Here is a 25,720-nt window from a genome sequence, read left to right on the forward strand (position 1 = left end):
CTGCGGCCGCCGTGTCGAGAATCATCCGGCGTGCGCTTCGTTTTTTGCCAGTTTGCTGTTTTTGTGATAGTTCGCGTGCTTTTTTTACCAAGCTTTGTTTACATCGGTGGTCTCTTCTGAGTGCTTGCTCATACTGCGGTGCTATGTTGCCGCAAAAAAAGTTCCGGAGCGTCCACAAGTACGGCAAGCGTCGGAAAGCTTGGAACAAAGGGCAGACGACTGCGGCTGCCGTCCCAGTCGCAGTTCCGGACGGAGCATGCTCTTCAAGCGTCACGAAGCCTCTACTCAGACCCTTCGCTGATTGTTGTGAGGCCGAGAGTGTGGAAGGTGCCACATCGTCGTATGTCAGACCGCCGGATGCCGTCGACCGTGATGGACGCTCTCGCGAACCCGATTGCGGTGGCACCGCGTCGGCAGCCGTTGCAACTCCGGGCGTGCGCGCGTCGAACATTCTATCGCGAGTTTCGGCCCAGATTCCGAGCAGTGAAGAAATCGCGCAGCGGGCGCAGACAAGGCGGGATGTTTTGGATGCCGTAGCATCGAAGTCCGCTTCAAAGCGGAAGCTCGAGATTCTGAACGAAGGCTGCAACGAAAATGACGGCGGTAAGGACTCCACATTCTTCATTGTAAATAAGAAGATGCTGAACGGTCTGCTTTCGTCAGTAAAGTGCAACAAGTGCGACGAAGGGTCGATACGCCTCGAGACTACGCACTGCCTTGGACTCGCGGCGAGGATGGAACTTTTTTGTGACAATTGTGGCAGAGTGAACAGTGCGTGGTCGTCCCCGAGGTGCTCCGGGCAACAAAAAACGAACCCCTTCGAGGTAAACGTGCGTGTTTTGAGGGCTGTGCAGTCAGTTGGCAGAAAACAATCTGCCATAAATGACATTTTTTCTGCGATGGACATTTCGCATCGAGCACTGCACCACAAGTCCTACCAGAGACTGCAAAGGAAGTACAGCCACCCTGCCACCACATCAGCTGCCACCCGCATTGAAGCAGAAAGTGCACAGAAGGTGCATGACATTTACAAGGACCTAGGAGGAGTGCCAGGCAACATTGACGTCATTTACGACGGCACGTGGATGACGAGGGGGCACAGAAGTCATATTGGCGTGGGCTGTGTAATCGAGCTGTACACAGGCTTGGTCTTGGACCACTGTGTCCTGTCCAACTACTGCCAAGGCTGTGCTGTTGGCCCCAAGCCTGGTGACGACAACTATGAGGAGTGGCTTGAGAAACACAAGCCACAGTGCCAAAAGAACACCGATGCTAATGCAGGCCAAATGGAAGTAGAAGCAGCTAGGATCATGTTTGAAAGATCGTTTACCAAGTACAAGCTTCGATACATCAATGTGCTCTGCGACGGTGACAGCCGTACGTACCTTGCCCTCACGCAAGACAAGGTGTATGGCTACATGGTGATTAAGAAACAGGAGTGTGTGAACCATGTGAAAAAAAGAATGGGCACTTCCTTGCGCAACCTTCTTGATGAGCACAAATCCAAAGGCCGAGGACTGAGCATGGGTGGCAAAGGCCGGCTGACGCAGGGCCTGATAAAGAAGTTGACGAATTATTATGGCTGGGCCATTAAGAGCCACCCCAACGATGTTCCTGGCATGGAGAGGGCCATCATGGCCACTTATTACCATGTAACATCCACAGACCAGGATCCACACCACAACCTGTGCCCAAGTGGGACTGACTCCTGGTGCCCGCACAATCAGGCATTGGCCAAGGGAGAGCCGCTGCCGCCTCACAAACATAAACTGCCCCCTCACGTGCGAGTGGCACTGATGCCGATCTACAAGCGCCTCTCGAACAAAGAGCTCCTTGAAAGGTGTGCGCAGGGAAAAACCCAGAACGCTGTGGAGAGTATGAACAGCCTCATTTGGTCACTCCAGTCCAAGAGCCAGTTCGCCTCCCTTCGAAGTGTGGAAAGTGCAGTTGCAGATGCAGTCTGCCGTTTCAATGGTGGCTGCAAGAGTGCGCTGCAAGAGATCACTGCTCAACTGGGCTTCAATCCAGGAGACTGCTCTTTGCGGCGAGCAGCCGAAAAGGATGCCAAAAGGGTAAAGAGGGCTCAAAAGGCGCATTGTTCCACGACAAAGAAGCGCAAAACTGGGTTGCGCTCTACAGAGGCCAAGGCCACAGCATATCAGGATTACTGCCCAGGAGGATTCTGAGTGTTTTAGGCATGTTGTGAACTTCCAAACAAGAGTGAACTTTCAAAGTCAGTTTTCTCAACTCTTGATTTTCGCCTATGTGCCTTCGCTAGAACATCTGTCATTTTCTAACAAAGACTGATAGAGTCGTTCCGTTTTTTGCACTAGGCTCAGGAGGCCTTTAGCAGTGCAATAAAGCTTTATCTCTCTTCTTACTCATCATTTAAAATTTTTAGAACACATTTTATAATTACTGCGATGTGTGCGCAAAACAACATTCATGTTTTGGAAATTTTATTTATGGTTACAAGAACTAGAAAAATCAACTAATAGCTTCTTTGCACAAGTTGATGCTTTGGGAACATAATAATATGAAAAAATAATTTCATTTAGCAATAATTATCTCTTTAAGTGTGAAGAGCATTAAATAGTATAATTATGCTTGTAACTCAAAAAGTACAAGAGGTATTTGAAAACGGTTTTCATATTTGGAATCCTCACAATCATCCACATACACACACCAAATTTCATCACAAACAGTACATTAATAAAAAAATTAGTTTTACTTGCCACGTCCCCCCTTAAAGGGGCAACGCTGCCAGTGTTATACGAAGCCAACAAAAAGGCATGGGTAAGGCAGCAGTTGTTCGCGAGTTACATCCGCAAGTTGGACACGAAGTTTGAACAACAGAACAGACGTGTTTTGCTCTTCGTTAACAACTGCGCTGCTCATGGTCACATCAATAACTTGAAGGCTATCCAGCTGGAATTCATGCCGCCCAACACGACTGCGATCCTCCAACCGATGGACCAGGGCGTTATCCGTAATCTGAAACTTTTGTACCGTTCATGTATACACAACCGCATGGTGCTGTGCTTGGAAAACGGGAAAGGCTACAGCGTTGACCATCGGTCTGCTGTTGGAATGCTTGCGGACGCATGCAAGGCAGTAACGCAAGACATGCTTCGCAACTGCTTTCACCACGCGGGCTTCGTACTCAACACAGAGGCAGCAGACGTGCCTGAAGAAAGCGACAGCGTGACTGACTTGTGCCCTCTCATGAACGATATTATCAACGACCTCCGCTCTGCTGGTGCTTCTAAGCCCACAGAAATAACTTTCGAGCGGTTCGTCGACGCTGACAACGAGCTCGACTTCTGCGCAGAGCTAACCAACGACGAAATAGTCAGTCAGGTTATGGCGGATTCAGACGACTCCGATGTCGAAAATGAGGAACCAGCGCCTGCGCCACCTACGACCGCCGAATTGATGCGAGCATTGATGACGCTGTCATCGGTGTACAGTGATGACATGACCCTTGCTCAGATCGAGGCGAATGTGATCACATGCAAGCGGAACACCGTTCAAACAAGGACAAGGATCAACAAGTTTTTCAAGCCACTGCAGCTCTAACACCAGCTGCCCTGACGGCACCCGCTGTCGGCTGCATGCATTTTTTTTAACAGCTCTTTTCAGAGCCACCCCACTGATGCTTTGGCAGAGTTCCGGAAGTCTGGTACTTCGACCTTGACCTTTTTGATCCGAGAAATATCAATGAAATGGTGCGTTTTTTGCTTGCATTGAGAAATATTAGCAAAATGGTGCGTTTTTTTTTGTTTGCATTGAAAATTATCAGTAAGACATTGCTTTTTTTTTTTTTTTGCTTGCATTCATTTTTTCGTACTGCCCGAATTTTCGGACGGTTTTTCGCTCCCTAGAGGGTCCGAAAAAACGGCAGTTGACTGTATTGTGGGAGTGCTAACACCTCCTGTAAAGTTGTTTGTGCCTCGTGGCGCATGTTTTTCGCGCATAGGCCGCATTTCGGGTTCACAAACTATCGAGCGGTAGGTGGCGTTGTGCTCGCAAGCGTTTATCACCACCACCATCATCATCATGGTTGTTAGAACGGTAGCACCGGCGGTGACGCCTGGCAGCAAGCCTGGGTGGCGGCACACGAGAAAGAATCAGGTCTCTTTGGCGGGTGGCAGCTGGCAGAACGGTTGTCTGTAGCAGTGGGTCCCCTGTGCGCCGGGGGCCCTCGTGGTAAATAAAGCGTTGGCGAAGCCGCCTTGAGTGTGTTCTTGGGTTTGTTACGTTGTTGCCCATTGTATAATATTGTGTAAGGTTGTTAAGCATGTGGATCGAAATTGATCTATAGTAATTTGGCTGATGATACCGACGATCTAAAAGTAATTAAATAAACGTGTGTTGTTTGGTTTGTTCCAACCACGTCTACTGTGTTCGTTCACTCCAAGAGTGTGGTGCTTCCACTTCAGACCCCACACTATCATGCCAAGTTACCATGATAAGCAGCAGCTCTGGGATCTTAAAATGAGAGGGGGCACCAGTTCGTGCCACTCCCACTTAAATGAGTCGTCTGGGCACCATTATGCAGTCTTTAGATGAGAAAACAATCAACAATCAGCCCAAGAGGAAGACAGTGTGACAAACACAACTCAACATGAGAACCGTGCCGATGCAGTGTTTTCACATTGCACAGATTTCCATCCTCAACGAAAAACTTCAAGCTTTGCCGCCAGTGGTAATCAACAGGAAAAACTACGAGCCCAGTATAAGTGTATGGGCAAGCACATTTACTGAGTGTAATCAAGTGTAACACCAGCTACTTCCCTTTATAGCAGTAATCTGCATGCAGTATGCCTAAAGCATGGGGCCCCAAATCATTGCCGTACTCTTTCGCAGGCTGCATGCCCCAATAATGGGATAACAGGAGATATTTCGACTCATGCGTGGCATGCAGACACTGCGCACGTTTACTATAAATACCATAGAGTTTCTCAAAATTAACTAGAGGGCACTCTGGCGCTGCGATCGTTCAGCGACCATCGGAATGATGGGTAGTACACACATTTGCCTAGTTTTCGTACTTGCGGGAGGCGAATCGTACTTGCGGCTTCGTTTATTGCTGTGTTTCGGTTTTGTTTTGAAAGAAAGATTGAATGCTTTTGAACTTCGTAAGCCAATTTGGAAAGTAAGTCTAAAAAAATAAAATGGTGAGGCGCAACAAATGAACATTCGCTAATACTTGTTTCGTAAGAAAACAGCTCCAAGCCACACAAACACACACGGAGCCAAAGGCAGGCCAGAAGTACGAATATTAGACTAGAGTATAAAGTTGGGCATGTTGGTAAGACATACTTAATCGACGTAGCGCGTTTTAAAACTTAGGACAGGGGAAGGGACAGAAGGGAGCGCTTACTTCCAACAAAATTTTATTTCGAGGAGCGTACGTATATATGCTCATGAAATTCGAAAACAACAGACAAACAGATGAAAAACCCTCTACTGCCATGCGCTAAAAACGTATGATCTGAAAAACGACAATTCTTTTTCACAAAGACCGAGAGAAGGATTGCTGACGTAGTTCAGCCCTAATCTACTAATCCTTTCTGCTTCAATAATCTCCCTTGATGGGTGTACTACCCATCATTCCCATGCTCGCTGAAGCGCCGTGCATTGCAGCTCCCATAGACACTAGCGCCGGAGTTCCCTCTAGTAAGTATTGTGGGAAACTATGATAAATACAACCGCGTACTGGTGCAATGAGAAGAAACGTGAACAGTGGAAAGCGTAGCTTTTGAATCAGTCGAACTGCAGCAAGCCTTGATTGTTGCAAGACAATCGGTGCTTCCGGCCGACGTCACTATAGCACTATAAAATTTTGCTTTGGCTGGCACTTTGGAACTGAGAGTGATTTTCCGCTTGACTGGCAAATGATAAGCACATTCAATGCGCTAGCGCAAGCTGCAGCAGGATTCTAGCTATAAGGTGTGTGACTGTGACTGTGTTTATGTTTGTTGTAAAAATAGGAGGCTTTAAGAAATGTTTGCTGTATGTGGACGCAATTTCAATGTGATGAAAATCTTAAATGTGGACACAATTTCAATGTGATGAAAAACTTAAATGTGATGAAATACTATGGTCGTTAAATCCAACAGATTCGTTACATTCGGGATCATTGAAGGTCGGTTCAAATGTACCTCAGAACAGCACTATTCTCAAGTTTCATACTGCCCCACTTTTCAGTTCACAAGAATTAGCTCTACGAAAATTAAATACCACGTGCAAGCACATTTTGTGGAAAAAATAGAAGCATAAGAAATAAAATTTTTTATGCCGAGTTTTTTTTCTTTCATAAGTAAAAAAAATTTGCCATATCTTATTTTAATGCCACGACAATCGTCAAAATTAGGAGATGCATCTAATACATAGGTGCCACTTTTACATCAGAAAATGCGGTAATCAGAAAAATGAAAGAGGAAGCCATGCCTGATGGTGTCCAGTAGCACAGAGAACATGTATGGGCCGGCGGTCGCAGTGGTGCGAAGTGCCAGCTGCTGAAGAGCCAACATCAACAGCACGGCCCCTACGACACAAGCTAGTCAGGTGCTCACTGCCACAAAGGAAGTCAGGAAGTGGGTCAGCCCGTGGGTTGTGCTCCAGTAGGCGCGTGTGCATATATGGTGAGTACCATCTATGAAAGGAGGACAGAATAAAATGATTTTTACCTCAATGAACAACATATGAATAACTGCGCTTCAAAGAACGAAACTTCTTATTTTAGCCCTACAGGTTGCTGTACGATTTATTGTCACAGCGAACAGGCTGTGAATGAGAAAGTAAATGCAGTACCTTTCCATTTGCTCAATAGCAGTTTATTCAATTTTTTTACCTACTTAATCATAACAAAAGACCTTGCATGCAACTTTGCATTTTTATCAAAGCAAACTGTTTTTATGAAATTGATTCCCCATTCCACTAAACTACAACCTATTGAAGTGACTTCAAGTAACGCACATTAAAAATTGTCATGCAAAAAGTTAACCGCTAAACGTTACTGAAAAACTGTTGTGAAAGTATTTTTGAAAAATCAAGTAGCACTGCTTTGTGTACGGCAGAATATCACTGTATAAATGCACGCAAAAGCACTGGCGAAAGCCGCACGAGTCGTCTCTTCTGCCACCATAGCACAGAACTGCACTCCAAGGCATAGTTTCAATATGTTCTTCATACCATACATATTTATGAGGATTTACTATATGAGCAATTAGATGCCTGATAAGTGTATTTACAGGCTTTGTGAGTTATTTTAGATGTGGGTGTGATGATTTGATCATTTGAGCGAATTGCGAAAAGCGTGCATTGGTTTTTGTTTTTTAGACTTCCTAATGTTTCTAAACATTTCGCAGTTCATTGAAAGTCAGCAAAACAGATATCGCCTGCATCATTTTCCCCTGCAACAAGGCTGAAGTGTATACAGTTAAACCTGAATATAACGAAATTGATGAAGTCTCAGAAAAATTCGTTATAAAAAGGATTTCGTTATGTGCAGGTTCGGTACAAAAATTGGGAAATTAAACACCCAAATTAAACGAAAGGGGTACTGAGAAAGAGCTAACCCAAAACACTTATTTTACAGTAAAAAAACTGCGTTATTATTGCGATAGCAATTACATGGATACACTCGGCGGGTTTCTTCAGTCGCCGCCATGTTTCGTAACAAGTCCAAATTGATAAGATGCCCCTGCGCATTGTAACTTTCACGAGCGGGTAAAAGCGCGCGAGCGCTGCTGAAGCAGAGATCAAATCAGTCGGCCCATTCATATCACCTGGAAAGTGCATAAGATGACATCTCCCGCATGTTAGAACTGCCATCGAATGTGTTCAAACAGACAGTAAACCACCCGTGTTGAACGAGCATGAACCAACACGGCGAGGGCGGGGGGGAATCGATCGAGTAGCATTAGTGAACTTGTATTTTAAGGGTGAGCGCGATCGCTGGCACACTTGCTATCTTGGCGAGTATCAGCACGGTTTCAACGCGAAGTGACTGTGCGAAAAGAGCGCTTCTCCCTGGAGAGGCCGTATTTGCTCACACCAGCATTTTGTAGGAGTTTCGCGATATGGTTCGCGGTTGCCACCTCGCGACGCGGCGCTAGACAGAAGTGCGTGACGAGTCGACCTCCGAATAGCCATTGTCACCGTGGTCTCGGAGAGTTTCCATCAACGCCTCATCTGACATCTCCTCGGTGACAACGACACGGCTGTCCGAAATTAAGAAAAGTCACAGTTTAGCCGCAAGGGTGAAGCGATTGATGACTGCAATAGCAACAACTTTGAATGTAACGCTAAGAACGGCAAGCAGATCGAAACATGCAACGCGCTGCTCACGCACAAATGGCGCACAAAAACAATTCACAGGACGAGAGCAAACTAATAACGTTTACCACTTGACACACTGTTTAAACAAAAACGAGGCACGAAACGTAATCACAGGTATAGATATGAGTGCAAACTAACAAGTGCCCTAGTTGTTACTTCGCTGTTTTTGAAAAGCACACTCTTTACGCAAACGGCGCCTGTCCAGCGAGGGAAGTAATCTTTGTGCACCAGGCAACTAAACGCACGCAATCATTCCAGTCAAAGTCAAAGGCGCTATTTTCCCCACCAAAGGATAAGCGCACACAGGCATCAACCTTCCGGTGGGAGGGTGGGAGATAAGCGCGCCTCGGCGCATTGTGAGGAGCGGAGTGCCGAGCGCGGGCGGCTTTTCTTTTTTTCTCGAGTTTTCATATACAGTGAATGAGGGCTGCGGCTGCGACAGCAATAAACCAGCCGGGACTTCCCGCATAAATGCTATGGTAATAAAAAAAACACGCCAGGCCTGTGTGAAAGGCGCAGCACAGTCACAGCGAAAGCTAAAAGAGTGCCTTTCAAAGCCTTTTCAGAACACTCATTGGGTATCTACAGCAAGCACACTTGCTTGATACCCCCTAGGGCATTAATAATAAACTTTTGGGCAGTAGGCCAGCATTCGCTATGCTATTTTTTTGTCATTCTTCTGAGAAGCATGGTATTCGCTAAATACTTGCAAGGAATTTCGTGCCAATTGTTCATGCAGTGGCTGACGACGATGAGGAATTATGGTTGAAGCGGGTATGCGCCAAAGTTACAAGAACAAGCTTTTGTTACGGCTTGGAGCATTGGACGGCCCACTCGTTACACTATTTGCATTGTACGACGACTGGTTGTTCTTTCGCCATTTTAAAATGCTTTACAAGTCATATTGATGTGATTGCTTTCCCGACATCTAAGGCAAGTTTGCCAACACATCCCAAACCCTGGTGTGGCTCAGTGGTAGAATACAGGGCTGGGACCCAGCGAACCCGGGTTCGAGCCCCACTGTGTCTTTGCTGCTAGTTTTTTTTTTATTATTATTATTTCGCGCGATGTGGTTACGGACACCGGCGGCGGCGGACAGCTGCACAGGACCCGAGTTGTGATTTCGTAACAGCTTTCACTGTAAACAGCAAAGCTGAACATCTTCAGGGACCACACCATGCACACGCAGTGAAACTGTACGGGTGCACGGCGTCGAAAACGAAGAGTGAACGACACAAACACAGACACGGATACCGCGGAAAACTATTCGATAAGGCGTCCTTATATGCAGGGCGGCCCCACATATGTGACGCTAACTAACAAAGTAGCTTTCTTTCTTACGCACAAAGTAGCTTTCTTTCTTACTTTTTTTTATTTTGGTTTGGAGTGGGGAGGGGGCACGCTTGCGCATGCGGCAACAACGCCAGCTCATTGGGTACAGGCCCGCCCGCCCGCCTCGCGCTCACCCGCGCGCAATAACGATCGCTTGCTCTCGCCTGGTGCGCCGTGCCGCTACGCGCTTCGGCGGCGGCGGAGCAGCCGCGGAAGATGCATGCTCGTAACAAAATGCGGAGCAAAATGCCTATATTGTCCGTGGAGAAAATTCGTTATCTCAAGGTTTTCTCCCGCTGTTAATTTGTTACATAGAGGTCGCATATACATGTGCTTCTATGGAGCAACAGCAGGGAATCGAAAAACTTTGTTATATCAAGGGAATTTATTATATGAAGGTTCGTTATAAGCAGGTTGAACTGTATAAATAGCTTGAACAGCAGTAACCGAACCTGCAAGCACCGCCATCGGCATAGGTGATTCCTTCAATAGGGTAGTCCGTCCAGTCTAACAAACAGGCCTCCAGTGAGGGCCTGAAGCCAGGGAACACATCCAGGTCGGACCGACGAGCCCCACTCAGGCTACCATTTCCGCCTGTGCCATTTCCGCCTGTGCCAACCACATTGTTGCCGCTTGCACGAACTTTGCAGACCCGTTCCAATGTCTTCACATGCCACTCGCCCATCTGCATACCACAAAAACACACAGCGCAAACAAAAGTTATGAAGTCAACAACGTCCTGGTCGCACGAAAGTCCAATGCTATCAGATACCACAAAATCGTTACGCAGTGGAGAGAAATAATTCCGAAATATTGAACAGGCCCCCTTTTGAACAGGGCTGCAGTCTACAGGAAAAAACTTAAATATAGCCGCATTATATGCCTCAACAAACACACCCTCCAAAATTAATGATAGAGAGAAAGAGTTGATGCTTGTGCACCAACCCTTTGTTGCGCCTTGCCACGAACGAGTCTCGCGTCTACCGCTGTTCATCTCTACGGCTTTGTATCAGAAAATACTTGCGTCATCGCAGTGGACAGACATTGCGCATGCGAATTCGATTTCCACCTCAGTGACAATGCCTGGAGATGTGATCGAGCTTTCACTTTTGACAATCAGCATGTGGACTTACAAGCTCGGAAGACGTTTTTCAGGAGAGTTGCAGTGGCTGTTCTCTCGACTGCGTATCGAAACTTTGTTTCATGCGTGCTGCCCTCAATTTAGCTCGTGAGTGCAATTTTTTCTATGCCCCATCTCAGTGTTTCTTGGGAAAGCGTCTCATGACATCATGCCACATTGCAATGCACATGCTAGGCCTAACGAACGCTAGCTGACTCGTCAGTAGTGACCCCAGACTATCAAAGCTGCAGTTTGGTGCCAAGTCAATGGCACATTTTGCAGTTGTCGCATTTAGAAGGGGCGAGTTACATATTCAATTAAAACGTGTTCATGCATGTACAGTACTCATTCGATGGTTCGCGGTTGCCACCATTTTTGACATCGCATACATGCACAGAACATCGAAAGCGTGCGGAAATTCCAATTGTGATTTGATGTACAGTTTCTGCACATTGTGGTATCATGGCAAAGTCCGCATAAACAAGGACGACCGAAACGTTAGCCGGCATCTTTCCATTACGGTGCATCCCCCCCTCCCTCGCCACCTTCATTATGTCAGCACCGCAGGTCCAAAGATGTTAAGGGGGGACACGGGTCTTACAAGGCCGAAAATCTCGAAAAAACCGAATTTAATGTTGACATTTTCGCAATCTGCAACAATTTTTGCACTTATCTGAGAAGTTTCAAGCTTCTCGCGTCATTATTTCTGGCACAAAATCAATTTATAACACCCCTGTGAGATGAATGAGCACAAATAGACGCTAAAGTCACACCTTTTCCACTCCGAACCGTTGCCATTACACACAAGCTATCGGGGTCATCTTGGTCTCGTTTGGAAGGGTCGTTCTTCATCTTCAATTTCCCACCCCCAGAGGTTCGCCTTGCTCATTGGTTTTTCAGCAAAAACGCGTCATCGAAAAGAACCGCGCGATTCTATTGGCTGCTTGGGGCACAGGACAAAACCTAGGCACCCGATTGACCAAGTGGCGTTCCCGGCGTCTGCTTTTTCATCGTGATGTGCACGGACATGTGCCATTTCGTCATGGTGCTGTCGACTGCTTGTCGCAGTAAAGAAGTGCCTCGCCGCACTAATTCGTGAAGCGGGTGTGGCAATCGTTCGTTCGCTGTGAACTTCAGAAAGAGCCCCGCTATCACTCAGGACAGAGAGGATAGCAAACTCGCAGCGTTCAACGGCGGTCGCCGAGTCACCGGTGTAGACATAACTCACGTACGAGCCCGTCGGTTGTCGAAAACCTCGCTGAAAGCGGCAGTGTTTTGAAGCTTCAACAGTTACAGGACGGCGAGTAAAAAAGCAGAAGTGAAGTTACGAGAGATAATGATTGATATGTGGGGTTTAACATCCCAAAACCACTATATGATTATGAGAGACGCCGTAGTGGAGGGCTCCGGAAATTTTGACCACCTGGGGTTCTTTAACGTGCACCCAAATCTGAGTACACAGGCCTACGACATTTTCGCCTCCATCGAAAATGCAGCCGCCGCAGCCAAGATTTGAACCCGCGACCTGCGGGTCAGCAGCCGAGTACCTTAGCCACTAGACCACCGCGGCAGGGCGTCATGAGCCTACTAACCTGCACAACATATTTTGAAAATTGAAACAAGGCCTGTGCAAATGCCATTATGTTTTATTAAAAAAAACTGGCAACAACTTTGAATAATAGCAGGATTTGACTTTCGACGGAATGCAAGTGATAACCTGTAAAATATGTCATGTTTTAAAATTTACTATACTTAGAGCCTATCAGCCAGTATAACAAGCTTTTAAAATTAAAAAAATTATGCATCAATATGAAAGTAATATGTTAATTTAACTCTAAAGTGGGCCTTCGCGGCAATGCGGACTACTCATACATAGGTGTTTTCACTGCTTGGCACTCTTTCACTGCAGCGAAACCAGCTTTGAAGATAGCTACATGCATAAGAATATACGCTCAAATAGGTGCTTTCATGGCTTAGTAACCCTCCACTGCAGTGAAACCACCTTTACAAAAGGTTACATGCGGCCTAATGTACACTTATTCATTCATATCAAAAACTTCAAAATTATCAACAATTTGAATTCGAATTAAATTCCAATTAAGTAATATTCATTTGAACATTCAAAACATTTGAACATTCGCACAAGCCCACAAATTTTGATACAAAGACTAGAAAAAAACAACACCGTTACAGCTGATCGGAAGTGATGCAGACAGCAGCCCGACAGACTGACCATTGCAGGCAGATCACCTGCTCTGAACTCTGAAATATTCACTTCATGGCTACACCCCAGAGTTTACTCTTTAAATGGCAACCAAAAAACAAACAATGTAAAACATACACCGTGAAAGATGCATGATCATAAAAGCTCATTAAAGAGTATCTAAGTAACGGCTGCTTGTTTTGCGCCTACTATCTTGTCCTGCTGTCTTGGCAAACTCGTTGGTTCACAATAAATGCTGGTGCTCACTTACACTTTGGGTATCATCACTTATACTTTGGATAACCAAAAGAAAAAAAAACATCGCGAAAAACAAGAAGGGGACCGATCGTTGCAGGCAGATCACCTGCTCTGAACTCTGAAATATTCACTTCGTGGCCACACCCCAGAGTTTACTCTTTAAATGGCAACAAAAAAAACAATGTAAACATGCACCGTGAAAGATACATGATCATAAAAGCTCATTAAAGCGAGTATCTAAGTAACGGCTGCCTGTTTTGCGCCTACCATCTTGTCCTGCTGTCTTGGCAAACTCGTTGGTTCACAATAAATGATGGCGCTCACTTATACTTTGAATATCCTCACTTATACTTTGGCACTCACTTATACTTTGGATAACCAAAAGAAAAAAAAAACATCGCGAAAAACAAGGGGTGGGGGGGTCCCAAACACAAGCGCTAACATTGGCGTTGAGGTCTCATAATGGCTTGGAGTAGCCAAACACACAAGGGTAGGGTTTCCCACTAAGGTGAGAGTCTTGAAGGGAGAGCGCGAATTCTCCCGAGATTTCGCAACATCAACACAACTATCAAAAAAATCAATTTCCGTCAAAACAACTCGTACATGTCTTCACTTGTGAACGGACGGGACGTCTCAGCTGGCTGCCTTGAAAGCGCGGGTCAAAGCTTTGGCTTTGCTCGCTACTAGATTCTTTGGACAGAAACGCCTAAACACTTCTAGCCTTTTTTTACGTCTTTACCGCCTTTAATCTATCGCTGTGTCAGCCACATGCCCTCGAAGCTCATAGATCGGTATTGCATCGCTGAGACTACGATTTTGTGCGCGATGGTTGCGGCAAATGGTAGTTTTGTCTTCAATCCACGTGCCTTCAAAACTAACTAGTTTTATGCTATCTATGATCGCAACTGCCATAGTTTTGTCCACAGAGTGCGGAAAGCAGTGTTGCTTTGACTGGTCGAGCATTGACCCCGCGCACACTTTCGGAGCTCTGTCAGTAACGTCCTCGCCATGCATGATCAGGTCGAATGACTGCGGTTTCGTCCACAGCGGTTATTGCAACGACAACCACACGCACTGTAGAAGACATTGCATGCGCTGGTCGCACACGTACTTCCAAAGCTTCGAGCACGCTGCTTTCGATTGGCCTTTGTTCGACGGTTTTAGTACTAGTTAAATATGGCTATAACGAAATTGATAAATTCCAGCAAAAATTCGTTATAAAGAGGTTTTCGTTATATGCAGGTTCCGTAACAAAATTCTGAAAATAAATGCGCAAATTAAACAAAAGGGGGACTGAAGGCAGAGCTAACCACAAACACTTAATTTATAGTAAAAAACTGCATTATTATTGCGATAGCAAGTATATGGACACTCTCGGCGGGTTCTTGCTGTCGCCTCCATATTCCACAACAAGTCCAAATTGACAACATGCCCCTGCGCATTGTAACTTTCACAAGTGGTTAAAAGTGCGCGAGCAATGCTGAAGCAGAGATCAAATGAGTCGGCCTATCCCTATTGCCTGGAAAGTGCATAACATCTCCCGCGTCTTAGAACTGGCATCGAATGCTCAAACAGAAAGTAAACCACCTGTCTTAAACGAGCATGAAGCAACGTGGGGAGGGAGGGAGGTTGCTAGAGTAGCAATAATGAACTTGGTCGCGATCGCTGGCACGCTTGCTATCTCGGCGAGTATCAGTGCGGTTTCAACGCGAAGGGACTATGTTATATCCAGGAATTCATTATATGGTGGTTCGTTATAAGCAGGTTTAACTGTATAAACTTCATACCACACATCACAATTAGGAAAAGTGTTCGGAACATTCGAATTTTGGCCCAACTGACACATGAATTCGGCTGAGGAATTTCACGAATTCGTATGTGCCGCGGTTTCGCATCACTGAGACTCTACTGTACGTTTAGATGAAAGTCTTTAATCCTTTGCGGTCCGCTGTCGGGCACTGCCCGACACGCTTTCTCCTGATTGAATTGCGCGCGCATTTTTTTTTTTTTACTGTGCATGTTGCGTCACCTCTTATAAAGGGCAAGAACTGCCTTGATTTCAGCTTTGTTTTTTTTAACCAGATGGCGCAGTTTACACGGTTGAACTCTTCGATTGTTCGAGTGGCACGCAGCTCAGATTCGGCGCCGCTTGCAGCGAAATGGCCGCCTTTTACCCGAGTGCCTTCTACGGCGGTAATTCTGAAGCTTTTAGCGAAAGCGAAGACGATTTTAGTGACGAAGACAACTATGTGGCTCCATCGGATACCGAAGAAAGTGATTCTACAGAAGCCAGCGAGGAAGAAAACGAGGACGGTAGAGACAGGTGGAAACAACCGGAACAACACAGGACCACGTGGAACCGACTGGACAGCCTACTTGGATAATTTACCAGATTTTGACCCTCTTCCCTTTACTGTCCCGAACCCGGGATCTCAAGTAAGCTCTTCCAATGTAAAGTGCGAGTTGGACTACTTTCAGTTGTTCTTCACCGACCAGCTGATTGAGCAAATAGTGCGCGAAACAAACCGCTACACCCGTGATAAAGTCTCGAGTGCCGGTGTTCTTCAGCAGTACTCGATTTGTAATGACTGGGAAGATGTGCACGTGGAAGAATTCAAAGCGTTCCTAGGGGGTTATAGTGAACATGGCCTTGAACCCCAAACCGGAGCTGAAGGAATACTTTAGCAACGACCTCCTCAAGATGCCTTTTTTCCCACACGTTTTCAAACGAAAAAGGTTTCTTCAAATATTTTGGATGCTGCATGTTGCACCAAGCCCACATACCTCTTCAGGTCCACCAACTCGTGGAAGCAAGATCAGGGATGTTGTGACCTACATAGATGCTAAATGCAGAGAGCATTTCAACGCCGGCCCCAAAATTTGCGTAGATGAAAGTACTGTCGGCTTCAAAGGCCGAGTCTCATTCAAGTGCTACAATCCCCAGAAGCCAACAAAATGGGGCATGCGCGTTTATGCGCTGGCTGACTGCCAAACAGGCTACATTTCGGCCTTTAAACCATACTACGGCAGCACAACAACTGATAGCCTCTGCCGTCCCGAGCTTCCCTTCACATGCAGGATTGTGCTCCACCTGCTGGAGAAAGTGGAGCAAGCTACACCGGGCAGTGGCTATCATCTGTATACGGACAGATTTTATACGTCCCCAATGCTTACGGAAGAGTTACTTTCGCACAGTATTTTGCTAACTGGGACTTTGATGACAAATCGAAAACAAATGCCGCAGCAGCTCAAAAAAAGATGAAAAAAGGTGAAGTGACGGCTTATCGCAGAGGAAACTCGTACATGGCACTTGCCTGGCGGGATAAGCGTCAAGTGACAATGCTAAGCTCAGCCCACAATGCGTCTACGAAAGAAGTGCCAAGGAAGATAGCTGGAGGAAAAACACTGACAGTGAAGAAGCCTGTGGTGATATGCGACTACACTGAAAAAGATGGGTGCAGTGGACAGGGCCAATCATTACTGTGCAAGTTATGCATTTTCCCGGAAGTCAAGGAAATGGTTGAGGAAGCTTTTTTTTTTTTTGGCTTCTGGAAGTTTCGATAGTGAACAGCTTCATTTTGATAAGACTGCAGCTCCTGAAGCAGGGAGAGAAAGAGCAGCGACACCTCCAGTACCGGAGGAACCTGATAGAGCAGCTGGTTGGTGACGTAAGGGCTCGCGCTGAGAAGCGGGGCCCATCTGCAAGATTGGATTGCGAACAAAGGCTGGATGGAAAGCCCCATTTCATCTACAAGCTCCCTGGCCGAAGCAGCAAGGATTGCGCTGTTTGCAGTGACCGGAAAACAAAAGGGGGCAGGAGGGAAACAGCGTTCTTCTGCAAAACCTGCAGAAATAATCCCGGACTGCACCCAGGTGAGTGCTTTGAACGCTTCCACACACTGCCCAAGTATCGCTAAATAACTTGGGGACAAAAAGGAACTGACAAAATAAACAGCCGCCAAGTTAATTTCCCACAGTTGTCGTTTTCTTTCGTAGCGCCTCAAACTAGTGAAATAGTTTCGGACCGAAATGACCGGAAAGTGGGTAAAGCTTTGGGACTGCAAAGGGTTAAAGTTCATTCATAATAAAATGTGGTGGGCTCGCAAAAACGGACTGACCTGCTTTTTCATCAATGCGGCCAGATCTCGCACACAAATTTCGTCGCACACAAATTTCGATTTCCGGAAGATTTTGATGGCAACCGTACAAACAGAAGAAACTGTTGAAATCCGGAAGCCTTCCGGACAATGCGGGAGACTTGGCAGGTATATGTAATGATGATAACACCAATAAATATTGTAATCTCCTGGCGGCGAAAACGCCATTTTTGTGGCCTACACGACTGACTAAGGCAATGCGCCGTAGCCAATCGCGGAGGCCACGCTATTTTACTGATTTTATTTTTTTACTGAAAAATGAAATATGTTTCGTAAAATTTCAAGTAAGATTCCTAAAATCGTAACTGTAGTCAAAATTTGTACATTTTACGGGAAAATCAGAAGAGTTGGCAGGTATGCATTTGTTCAATTTGCATGGGCACACCGCTAGATAACCCTGTCATCTGCTAGCTGACAATTACAGCACCGATCATAAATGCGATACACGATTGCACACTTTTTCACTGTCATTATCATGGCTTACCAGGCATTTATTGTGCATTTTGATCCGATTCTGCCCAAGTCAAATTTCTTTACAGCTGGCCTTTAAGGGGAGACGCTCCTCGAAAGCACTTTTTTTTTGTTATTCAACTTAGAGCTTCAGAAATTGGACCACTGATGCAGTTTTTCCTCCTGATTCCAAATCTGTGATCAGTTTTTACATAAGTGCAATAGTTTGGGAGTTGTGTTTCAAGTAATGGTGAAACTTGATAAGTTTTCCGGGAACTTTCGCGCATACTAAATGTTCATGCAGAGAGTTGTTCAATGGCTCCTTTTGCTCCCTATTAGCCATAGAGTGCCGATATCTAGCTAGAAATTGTGCTCCAACTTTGAAACTATGAAAAAAACATCTGTGTAGCAAACTACCCTTTTTTTTCCACTCGACCACCATTAAATTTATTAATAGATATTTACAGCTGATAGGTTGTGCTGATTCAAGTAGATATCGGCACCCTACGCACTCTCCTCAATGTGTGTGCCAAATTTCGTCGTCGTATGACCATTCTAAGTGCCCGAAACACTTCCCGCAAAAAATGCAAATTGGCCAAAATTGCGAAATGAGAAAAACGCGTTTGAAAGTTTGAAAGTCTGTATTTACAAAAATGAAAAACGCAGTAGCACGAAACTTGTGCTGAACACATACACACATGTCCAGAGGGAATATCAGTTGTCTAAAACTCTCCAGCACCGTAGGTTTTCCCTTCCCGGCTGGTGCGGCAGGACTCTTCCACCCGGGCCCTCTTGGCTGCACTGCGACGGTGTGCCCTCGCCTCAGCGGTCTGACGCACATTCATCTTGTGCATGCGCATGCTGTCTCGGCGGTCGCTGAGGGTAACCAGGGCCTCCGAAGGAAGCACCCCAAGCTCTTCCAGCACCTTTTCAAAGCTCGCGTGGCCCCGGTTGAACCACAGGACTGCAATGGCTGTGGCTGTTTCCACAGCAGTCCGGGAAGCAAACCGGGTCTTTGGACACAGCAGCCATATTTTGCTGTTCAGGGACTCGGCCGCGTTCTGTGTCTTGCCGTGGAGGCACCGGGCAAGCAGCTTCGCATCTGTGAGACGCTTGTAGATTGGGAGGACTGCCAAACCCTGGGCCTTGGTCAGGAGGGGGGTGTGGCACGGTGCAGGCTGGCCCTGCGCCTCAGCACGTCGGTGCTTGCACCACGAGTCTGGGCCTGCAGGACAGAACTTGTGACTTCCAGCACCGTCTGTTGAGCACGAGTGCAAACATGAGGCCCATATGGCAGTGTACATCTTGTGGACATTTCCCCGATTGTTCACAATGGCCACCTGAAAGTAAGTTTGAAGCTTCTGGATGGTGGTCTCCTTCAGCTTCTCCCCTCGTGGAAGTGGCGTTGGCAGCTTCCGCAGGCCGGTGCCCAGACGTTTCGCCACGTGGTTGGTGCACTCCTCTTTTTCAATTGGAGTGTCAGGGTACACGTTGGCATCACAGACCCCGTTGTAGGCCTTGCTGTCTCCATCGCTTAGGAAGATGGTGAACCGCAGGGGTGTCTCATAGTCCACAGTCCTCTGCCAAATGCGCACTGCAGCTTCGGCCTCCATGGCATGCGAAGAACAGTCGCAATTCTTCTCACAAACGGGATGATGAAACGCCTGCCATGTTTCTTCATCGCCTCCCATGTCGTTATGCAAACTGCACGCCAGGCAGAAGTTGGAAAGCACTTCATAGTCCAGGCACAAACCAGTGTCCAAGGACACTACAGTTCCCACACCATTGTGGCTTTTGTGGCCTCTTTTTTGCCATGTGCCGTCAAACATGACTGGCACGTCACTGTTACCAGCCACCTCTTTGGTGACGCTGCGTGCCCTTTGCATGTTTTCACAGACAGCCTTCACTGCCGCACTGTGAATCTTTTTGCCGATAGCATGGAAGGTCTTATGGTGCATAGGGTTTGGCAATCCAACTACTGCACAAAATCGTGAAAGTTGCTCATGCCCGATACCGACGGCACGCGCTGCAAGCACCACTTTCAGGTTCACGGCAAAGGCGTCACGCGAACTCCCGCTGTCGTAGCTTCTGCTTGCACCGCGGCCGCCATCTGACGCGACCCGCTTCGACGAGTACGCGGACGAAAGGATGCTCTCCGAGCACTCCGCATTCTCGCAGTGTAGCTCCAGAAACGCCGAAAGGCCTTTCCGCTTTTTATTCGGTGCCCGAACTGCGAGTTTACTCTCGTGACAAACGGGGCATGCCGCGCCTGCGACGACGGCCGTCAATGCACCCAACTCGCACAGCACTACGCTTTCGGCACGATCGGCATTCGGCCTGACGTCGTTTTCGAATAATGCGATCTTTTTCTGCGATGCACTCACAAAATTCACTGCAGCGTTGATCTCGTCGTCGCAGTTGCCATGGTCGACGTTGCCGTGGTCGATGTTAGGCCTACCGGCCGCTGGCCCGTCGCGGACATTTTCGTTGGCGGTGGCTTTCTTGTACGTCCTCCGCCGCTTCCCTCTGAACTTGTTCTTACTTCTGTATTTCCGATGGTCGGCAACGGCCTTTTTCGGGCTTGCCATCGCACGAAAACAGCGAAAAATAACTCCGGAAAACAGTGAAGCGAACTACGGCAAGAAAACACGGGTGCTGTCAGCCAATGGCGGCCCTGCGTTAGTGGCGCGCGGTTTGAAACGGCGGGAAAAGACTGTTTTTGTTGCTTTTTTTTTTTAGATTTTTCGTGAACGTACGAGACTTCAAGAACCGGGATCGTGGAGAGTAAGGACAACTCTACACGAGCCAGCGGCCGCAATATGGCGGACAGCTCTCTTCGCGGCCCCGCGAGCACGCGAACAGCAGCCCGTTTTGTGTAAATTTCGTGATGCCGCGCGTCACTGCCGCTCACTCAGACGCGTTTTTCACTGACTTCTGATGCTTATTTCGCTGTGATATTTTCAGATGTCAAAATATAATGTATAAAGATGATAAAGCAACAAAAAACAGAAAAGGTGAAATTTGGAAAAAAAACGCGACTTTTCGACCCGCGTCTCCCCTTAAGAGGATGCAAACTTGCGTCCCTGTCACATGCCCCGATAGTCGGAATGGCACAGCTGTCTCTTGGCCATGTTTTGCACACATGCAGCGTTTCAAAAATGTTGTTTTGGTCATAGTGCAATACCGCTTGTAGTTCGGATATTCGCGACTACGGCGACTTGCATTATAAGCGGTCTATGCTGTACCACATGGTGACAGCCAACTGGCCCTTCATATTTACAGCTACAGTAAGCAGGTATTACACTTATGCAAAGAAGTCCGCGAACAAATCATGTGATTGTGTGAAGCACTTTTCAAATTCCAGTAGCTTGGCTAGCTTGGCAACATACTAAGAAAAATGAGTTAGTGCGAGTTCACAGTACCACCTGGTACGGTGGTGCTGCGGGCCCCTGCTCATTGCTTTTCATTCTAAGGTGGTAAGGCATGACTAAAACTTATTTCACACTTCCTGCGCAGTGCCAGTGCACTGTGCTTAATGCACAATCGTGAAATTCACTATTTTTTTTGATAACGCGCAGAGCAGGGCCACTGCTTTCCAAAGTAATTTCTAACCTGAACAAAGAAGGAGCGCCTATCTTGAGGTGACAGGGCTGGGTTGAGAGCAGCCAGCCTCCACAGAACAACAATCTCATCACAAAGGCTGCTGCAGGCATGCTGCGACGAGTGGGCATTGCCGTGGCCGACTGCGCGACCTCCGTGGCCATTTGATCCGGTATGCAGGGAGACCTTGGTGTTAAACCACCAGCACAGGATCTGTACAGTGAAGTGCGCAAATGAAGTGTGACACACACAAAAAAAATTGAAAAATACAGGAATGTACACATTTTACAGAGGTATTCTGCCCAGAAGAATGATAACATAATTAAGACTTCCTGACTACATCTAATTTTTCACATTTACCCTCACTAAATATTTCACATTTACCCTATGCAGGTTTTGGCCGTACATATACAGAATCATCTAACAGGCACCAAAGGGGGTTTTGCCATACATGTGCAGTAGTGCTTGTATGTTTAAAATGAGCACCTTTTTCGATCATTTCTCTTGTTTGGCATGTGCTGCCAAGCTTCGAGAACACATGGAATTATTTCTATGCACCAATGTCTCTAGATTGCTTTTTCTTTCTTTCCAAAGCAGTGCACCGAGAAAAACTTGCCCATCCGAGCGCATCCACGGTGTGGCTGGTCTAAAACACGCGCCTTTTTCAACCATTTGTTTTGCTTGGCATGTGCTGCCAATGCTTCGGGAATATTTGGAATTTTTTCCAAGCACAGATGTCTCCGTTATGTTATTTTTTTTTTCCCTTCCAAAGCTGCATGCTGGCTTTCACTTGTATATCCGAACACATGCATGCAGTGCAACTCAATTTGTCCTTCGTGATGTAGTCACACCTAGCACCTGCAAAGGCTGTCTCGTTTACAATCTATAAAAGGGTGACCTCTTGTTACTCTCTCATTCATTGCTTTCCAGGGTCTAATTCATTACATGTTTGCATGCAGCACTAAATTGTTCAACAATCCAATTTCTCCATCATTCAGCAAAACCAAAGAGTGACTGACATACGTCCTCATGAGACATGATGTCCTTATGATGCGAGATTACATCGTCTACGTTGAAGGTTTTATCAGTTTATGTGAATGATTGTATGATGCCGATTAGCTCATGCACAGTGTTCATGAGGTGCGAAAAAAAAAAGTATATTTTGTGGTTTCTTAGTGAATAAAGAGAGAGATGGTTCCGCGAACGTGGATGCCGTAAATTATCCTGATCTGTCAAGTGTCAGTGACGATGACTGTGTGTAAGGCTAGAAAAATTCTTGCCTTTATCATGCACCTATCCTCACCATGCAAAATGTATGTTTGTACACCTTCCTGATGTATTCGTAGCATTTTTTTTCGGTACAGTAAAAGCTCGTTAACACGGACCTGAAGGACTGGTAAAAATGTCCGAGTTAACCGAATTCCAGATTATCGAATGAACCATCAAAACAAAAGAAAGATGTACTCTGCACAGACAAATCTTTATTTCATGAAAAACTGCGTCAACTTAGTCTGCCTTGTCATCGGAATCAGTGCTAGAACTATCTTCTTCAACCCCATGTGGTGGTGCTGTGGACGCTCGCTGTCGCAAGAACAGATGCACAACTCCGCGAGGACAGCGAGAGCTTCGGTGGCCTCTTGCACGGTGCTATGTCGCGTCGGCTCATCTTGAGTGTCATCATCGGAACAGTGAGTAATTCTGATCCTCTTCAAGCACTTTCAATAATATGTCATTATCATTTGGCTAACCAACAATGGCCGCACAATCATCAACAGGCACGAACACAGCCTGAGAACATAACGACAGTTTCTATGTCAAAGCACCAACTCACCCAACAGTCAACTCTTTTGGTGTACCCGAGCTGCACACACTAAACGCGAAGTCACAACGCAAATAAATCAGCAGCGTAGGCGTCGCGGGCAACTGAGGTAGCAGCGGCTGCGCAAACCGTCCTGTGCGGCGCCATGTGCGGCACATATTGCAGACACTGGATGCACCGGCGGCCCAAGCGCTTCTGCCGCCGGTTACAGCAGCAGAGCTGGGGCTTCATGCTTTCAGTAACCGGAATCTGTGAACAAAAGCATGTAGCACCGATAGCCCTCCCTGGGATCATTCATGTTAACCGGTTCAGGTCTGAATCCCTCCGAATTAAAAGAAGACGCGGGTCAAAAATCACGTTTTTTCCGGAAATTTTCACTTTTGTTTTCAGTCGTATTAGATTCTTTAAACATTAATGTTTACCAGAAATAAATTTCAATCGGTAATTCGTGTCAGAAGTTACTGAAAAATGCGCTCAAGTAAGCCCCGGAGACCTAGAAAATCGCTGAAATCTGCCGAAATCGACGTTTTCCCGGCCCCGGTATCTCGAGGCAGCGGCACCGTGCACCATTTGTAATCACTTAGGCGGGTAGAGTTGTCCCTGCTCTCTCGAAGACAGGCTCGGAAAGTCTCGTCCGGAAAGAAAAGATACTATAAAAAAGCCTTTTTTGAACGCCCCTGCGTGCCGTTTGATTCGCTGCGGCGCGTCACGTGGTGCCGTAGCGAGCGCGCCATTGGCTAGCGCAGTGCCCGCTTGTCCCTTCGGCCCCGCGCTGCATCGCAAGCTGAACTTCGCAAGAATTTATTCAATTAGTTACGTGATGAATCCTGCCAGAAAGCAGGTGTACAAAGTGAAAAAGTACCGGACGATAAACAAGTATGTGGGAAAACTTCGTAAAGTGTGTCGTCAGACTGCGGCAAAGATGAACGGCCCGGAGAGGTCTAGGCCTAACCTCAGTGTTGGCAACGATCGCGACAGTGACTTCGCCGGCGGCCTCGACGCTGCCGCAAACTTCGTCAGCGCCTCACAAAAAAACTGGAGTTTTTTTAGAAAAACCAAAGGCATGCGCGTGATGGCGTATCATCAGCAGTGCTGTGCGACATCGATGCGATGACGGCACTTGTGGGCGGAGCGGAGTGCCCGTCTTGTCGTGAACACAAACTTGTTGTTTGCGAGGTGGCAGAACGGCACAAAGGACTGTCGTCCTGTCTCGAGTTGTGGTGTGAGAACAGCGAGTGCGCGTCTGGTGTTCTCTCTTCGACACATACATCGAGGCGTGTTGCCTCCGGCGAAGCCGCCACAGCATCTGACGACTGCGCGGAGGTGGGGCACTACGGCAACAGCAGCTCGCGCGATAGCTTCGCGGCTAATGTGAAAGCTGTTGTTAGCCTCGCGTGCCATAGGCATCGGACATGACCAGCTTTCGCGGTTTTGTGCGATTGTTGGACTAGCGAAGCCCATACACCACAAAACCTTCCAGGCAATCAGCAAGAAGGTTCAAGATGCTGCTATGAGGGCTGTAACCGAAAATATCAACTAGGCAAGAGCCGTAACAAAGCAGGTGGTTGATGGTAGTGACGTGGCCGTAATGTATGACATAACTTGGCAGAAATGGGGCCATAAAAGCCCAAACGGAGTCTGCGCGGCTATCTCCCTAAACACCGGCCTGTGCTTAGATTTCGAAGTCCTGTCGAATTACTGCCACGCTTGCAGTCTACACAACGACATGGGCTCTGAAGAGGAAATCTGGCAGGCCTACCACAGACCTGTCTGTGAGAAGAACACCGATAGCTCCGCTCATGGCATGGAAGCTGAAGCAGCACTACGGATATGGGAGCGCACTTTGCTGTATGAGACTCCACTTCGCTTCACATTTCTTAGTGATGGCGACAGCAAAGCATATAACAGGGTTTGTGATGCCAAGATGTACGGTGCAGGTGCCATCTGCAAGGAGGACTGCACTAATCATGTTGCGAAGCGCCTAGGCACTGGCATACGCAAATTGCCGACACCACTGCCCAGAGGCGAGAAGCTCAAGCCTGCCACCATTGAAAAGCTGCAGACATATTATCAGATCGCCATCACGGGCAATAGAGGCAACCTACGGGACATGTACACTGCCATATGGGCGTCCTACTTTCACTCTTCCTACACTGATGGTGCTGGCAGCCACAACGTCTGCCCACCAGGCCAAGAATCGTGGTGCAAGCACAAGCGTGCTGAAGCAATGGGCGAGCCTGCATCACAGCATACACCACTTCTGACAAAGGCACAGGGCCGGGCACTGCTGCCATATACAAGCGCCTTTCTGACGAGAAGCTGCTGGCCCGATGCCTTCGAGGGAAAACTCGGAACGCTGCTGAGTCTCTCAACAGCAAGGTGTGGCTGCTGTGCCCAAAAACAAAGTTTGCTTCCCGAAGTGCTGTGGAGAC

General features: G+C 47.1%; 1 protein-coding gene across 7 annotated transcripts in view; it reads right to left on the reverse strand.

Moving 5' to 3' along the window:
* Positions 1 to 25,720, reverse strand: part of Dora (zinc finger SWIM domain-containing dorado) — a 254,430-nt gene that overhangs the window by 173,808 nt on the left and 54,902 nt on the right. For all 7 annotated transcript variants that reach the window (XM_075879288.1, XM_075879287.1, XM_075879290.1 and 4 more), the window contains exons 8-10: positions 21,482 to 21,682; positions 10,134 to 10,366; positions 6,457 to 6,661 (exon numbers count right to left, since the gene is read on the reverse strand). In XM_075879288.1, the coding sequence (XP_075735403.1) occupies positions 6,457 to 6,661; positions 10,134 to 10,366; positions 21,482 to 21,682 (639 nt within the window). The remainder of the gene's footprint in view (positions 1 to 6,456; positions 6,662 to 10,133; positions 10,367 to 21,481; positions 21,683 to 25,720) is intronic.

The sequence above is a fragment of the Rhipicephalus microplus genome, chromosome X (genome assembly GCF_043290135.1).
Source record: "Rhipicephalus microplus isolate Deutch F79 chromosome X, USDA_Rmic, whole genome shotgun sequence".
In the NCBI taxonomy this organism is placed as follows: Eukaryota; Metazoa; Arthropoda; class Arachnida; order Ixodida; family Ixodidae; genus Rhipicephalus; species Rhipicephalus microplus.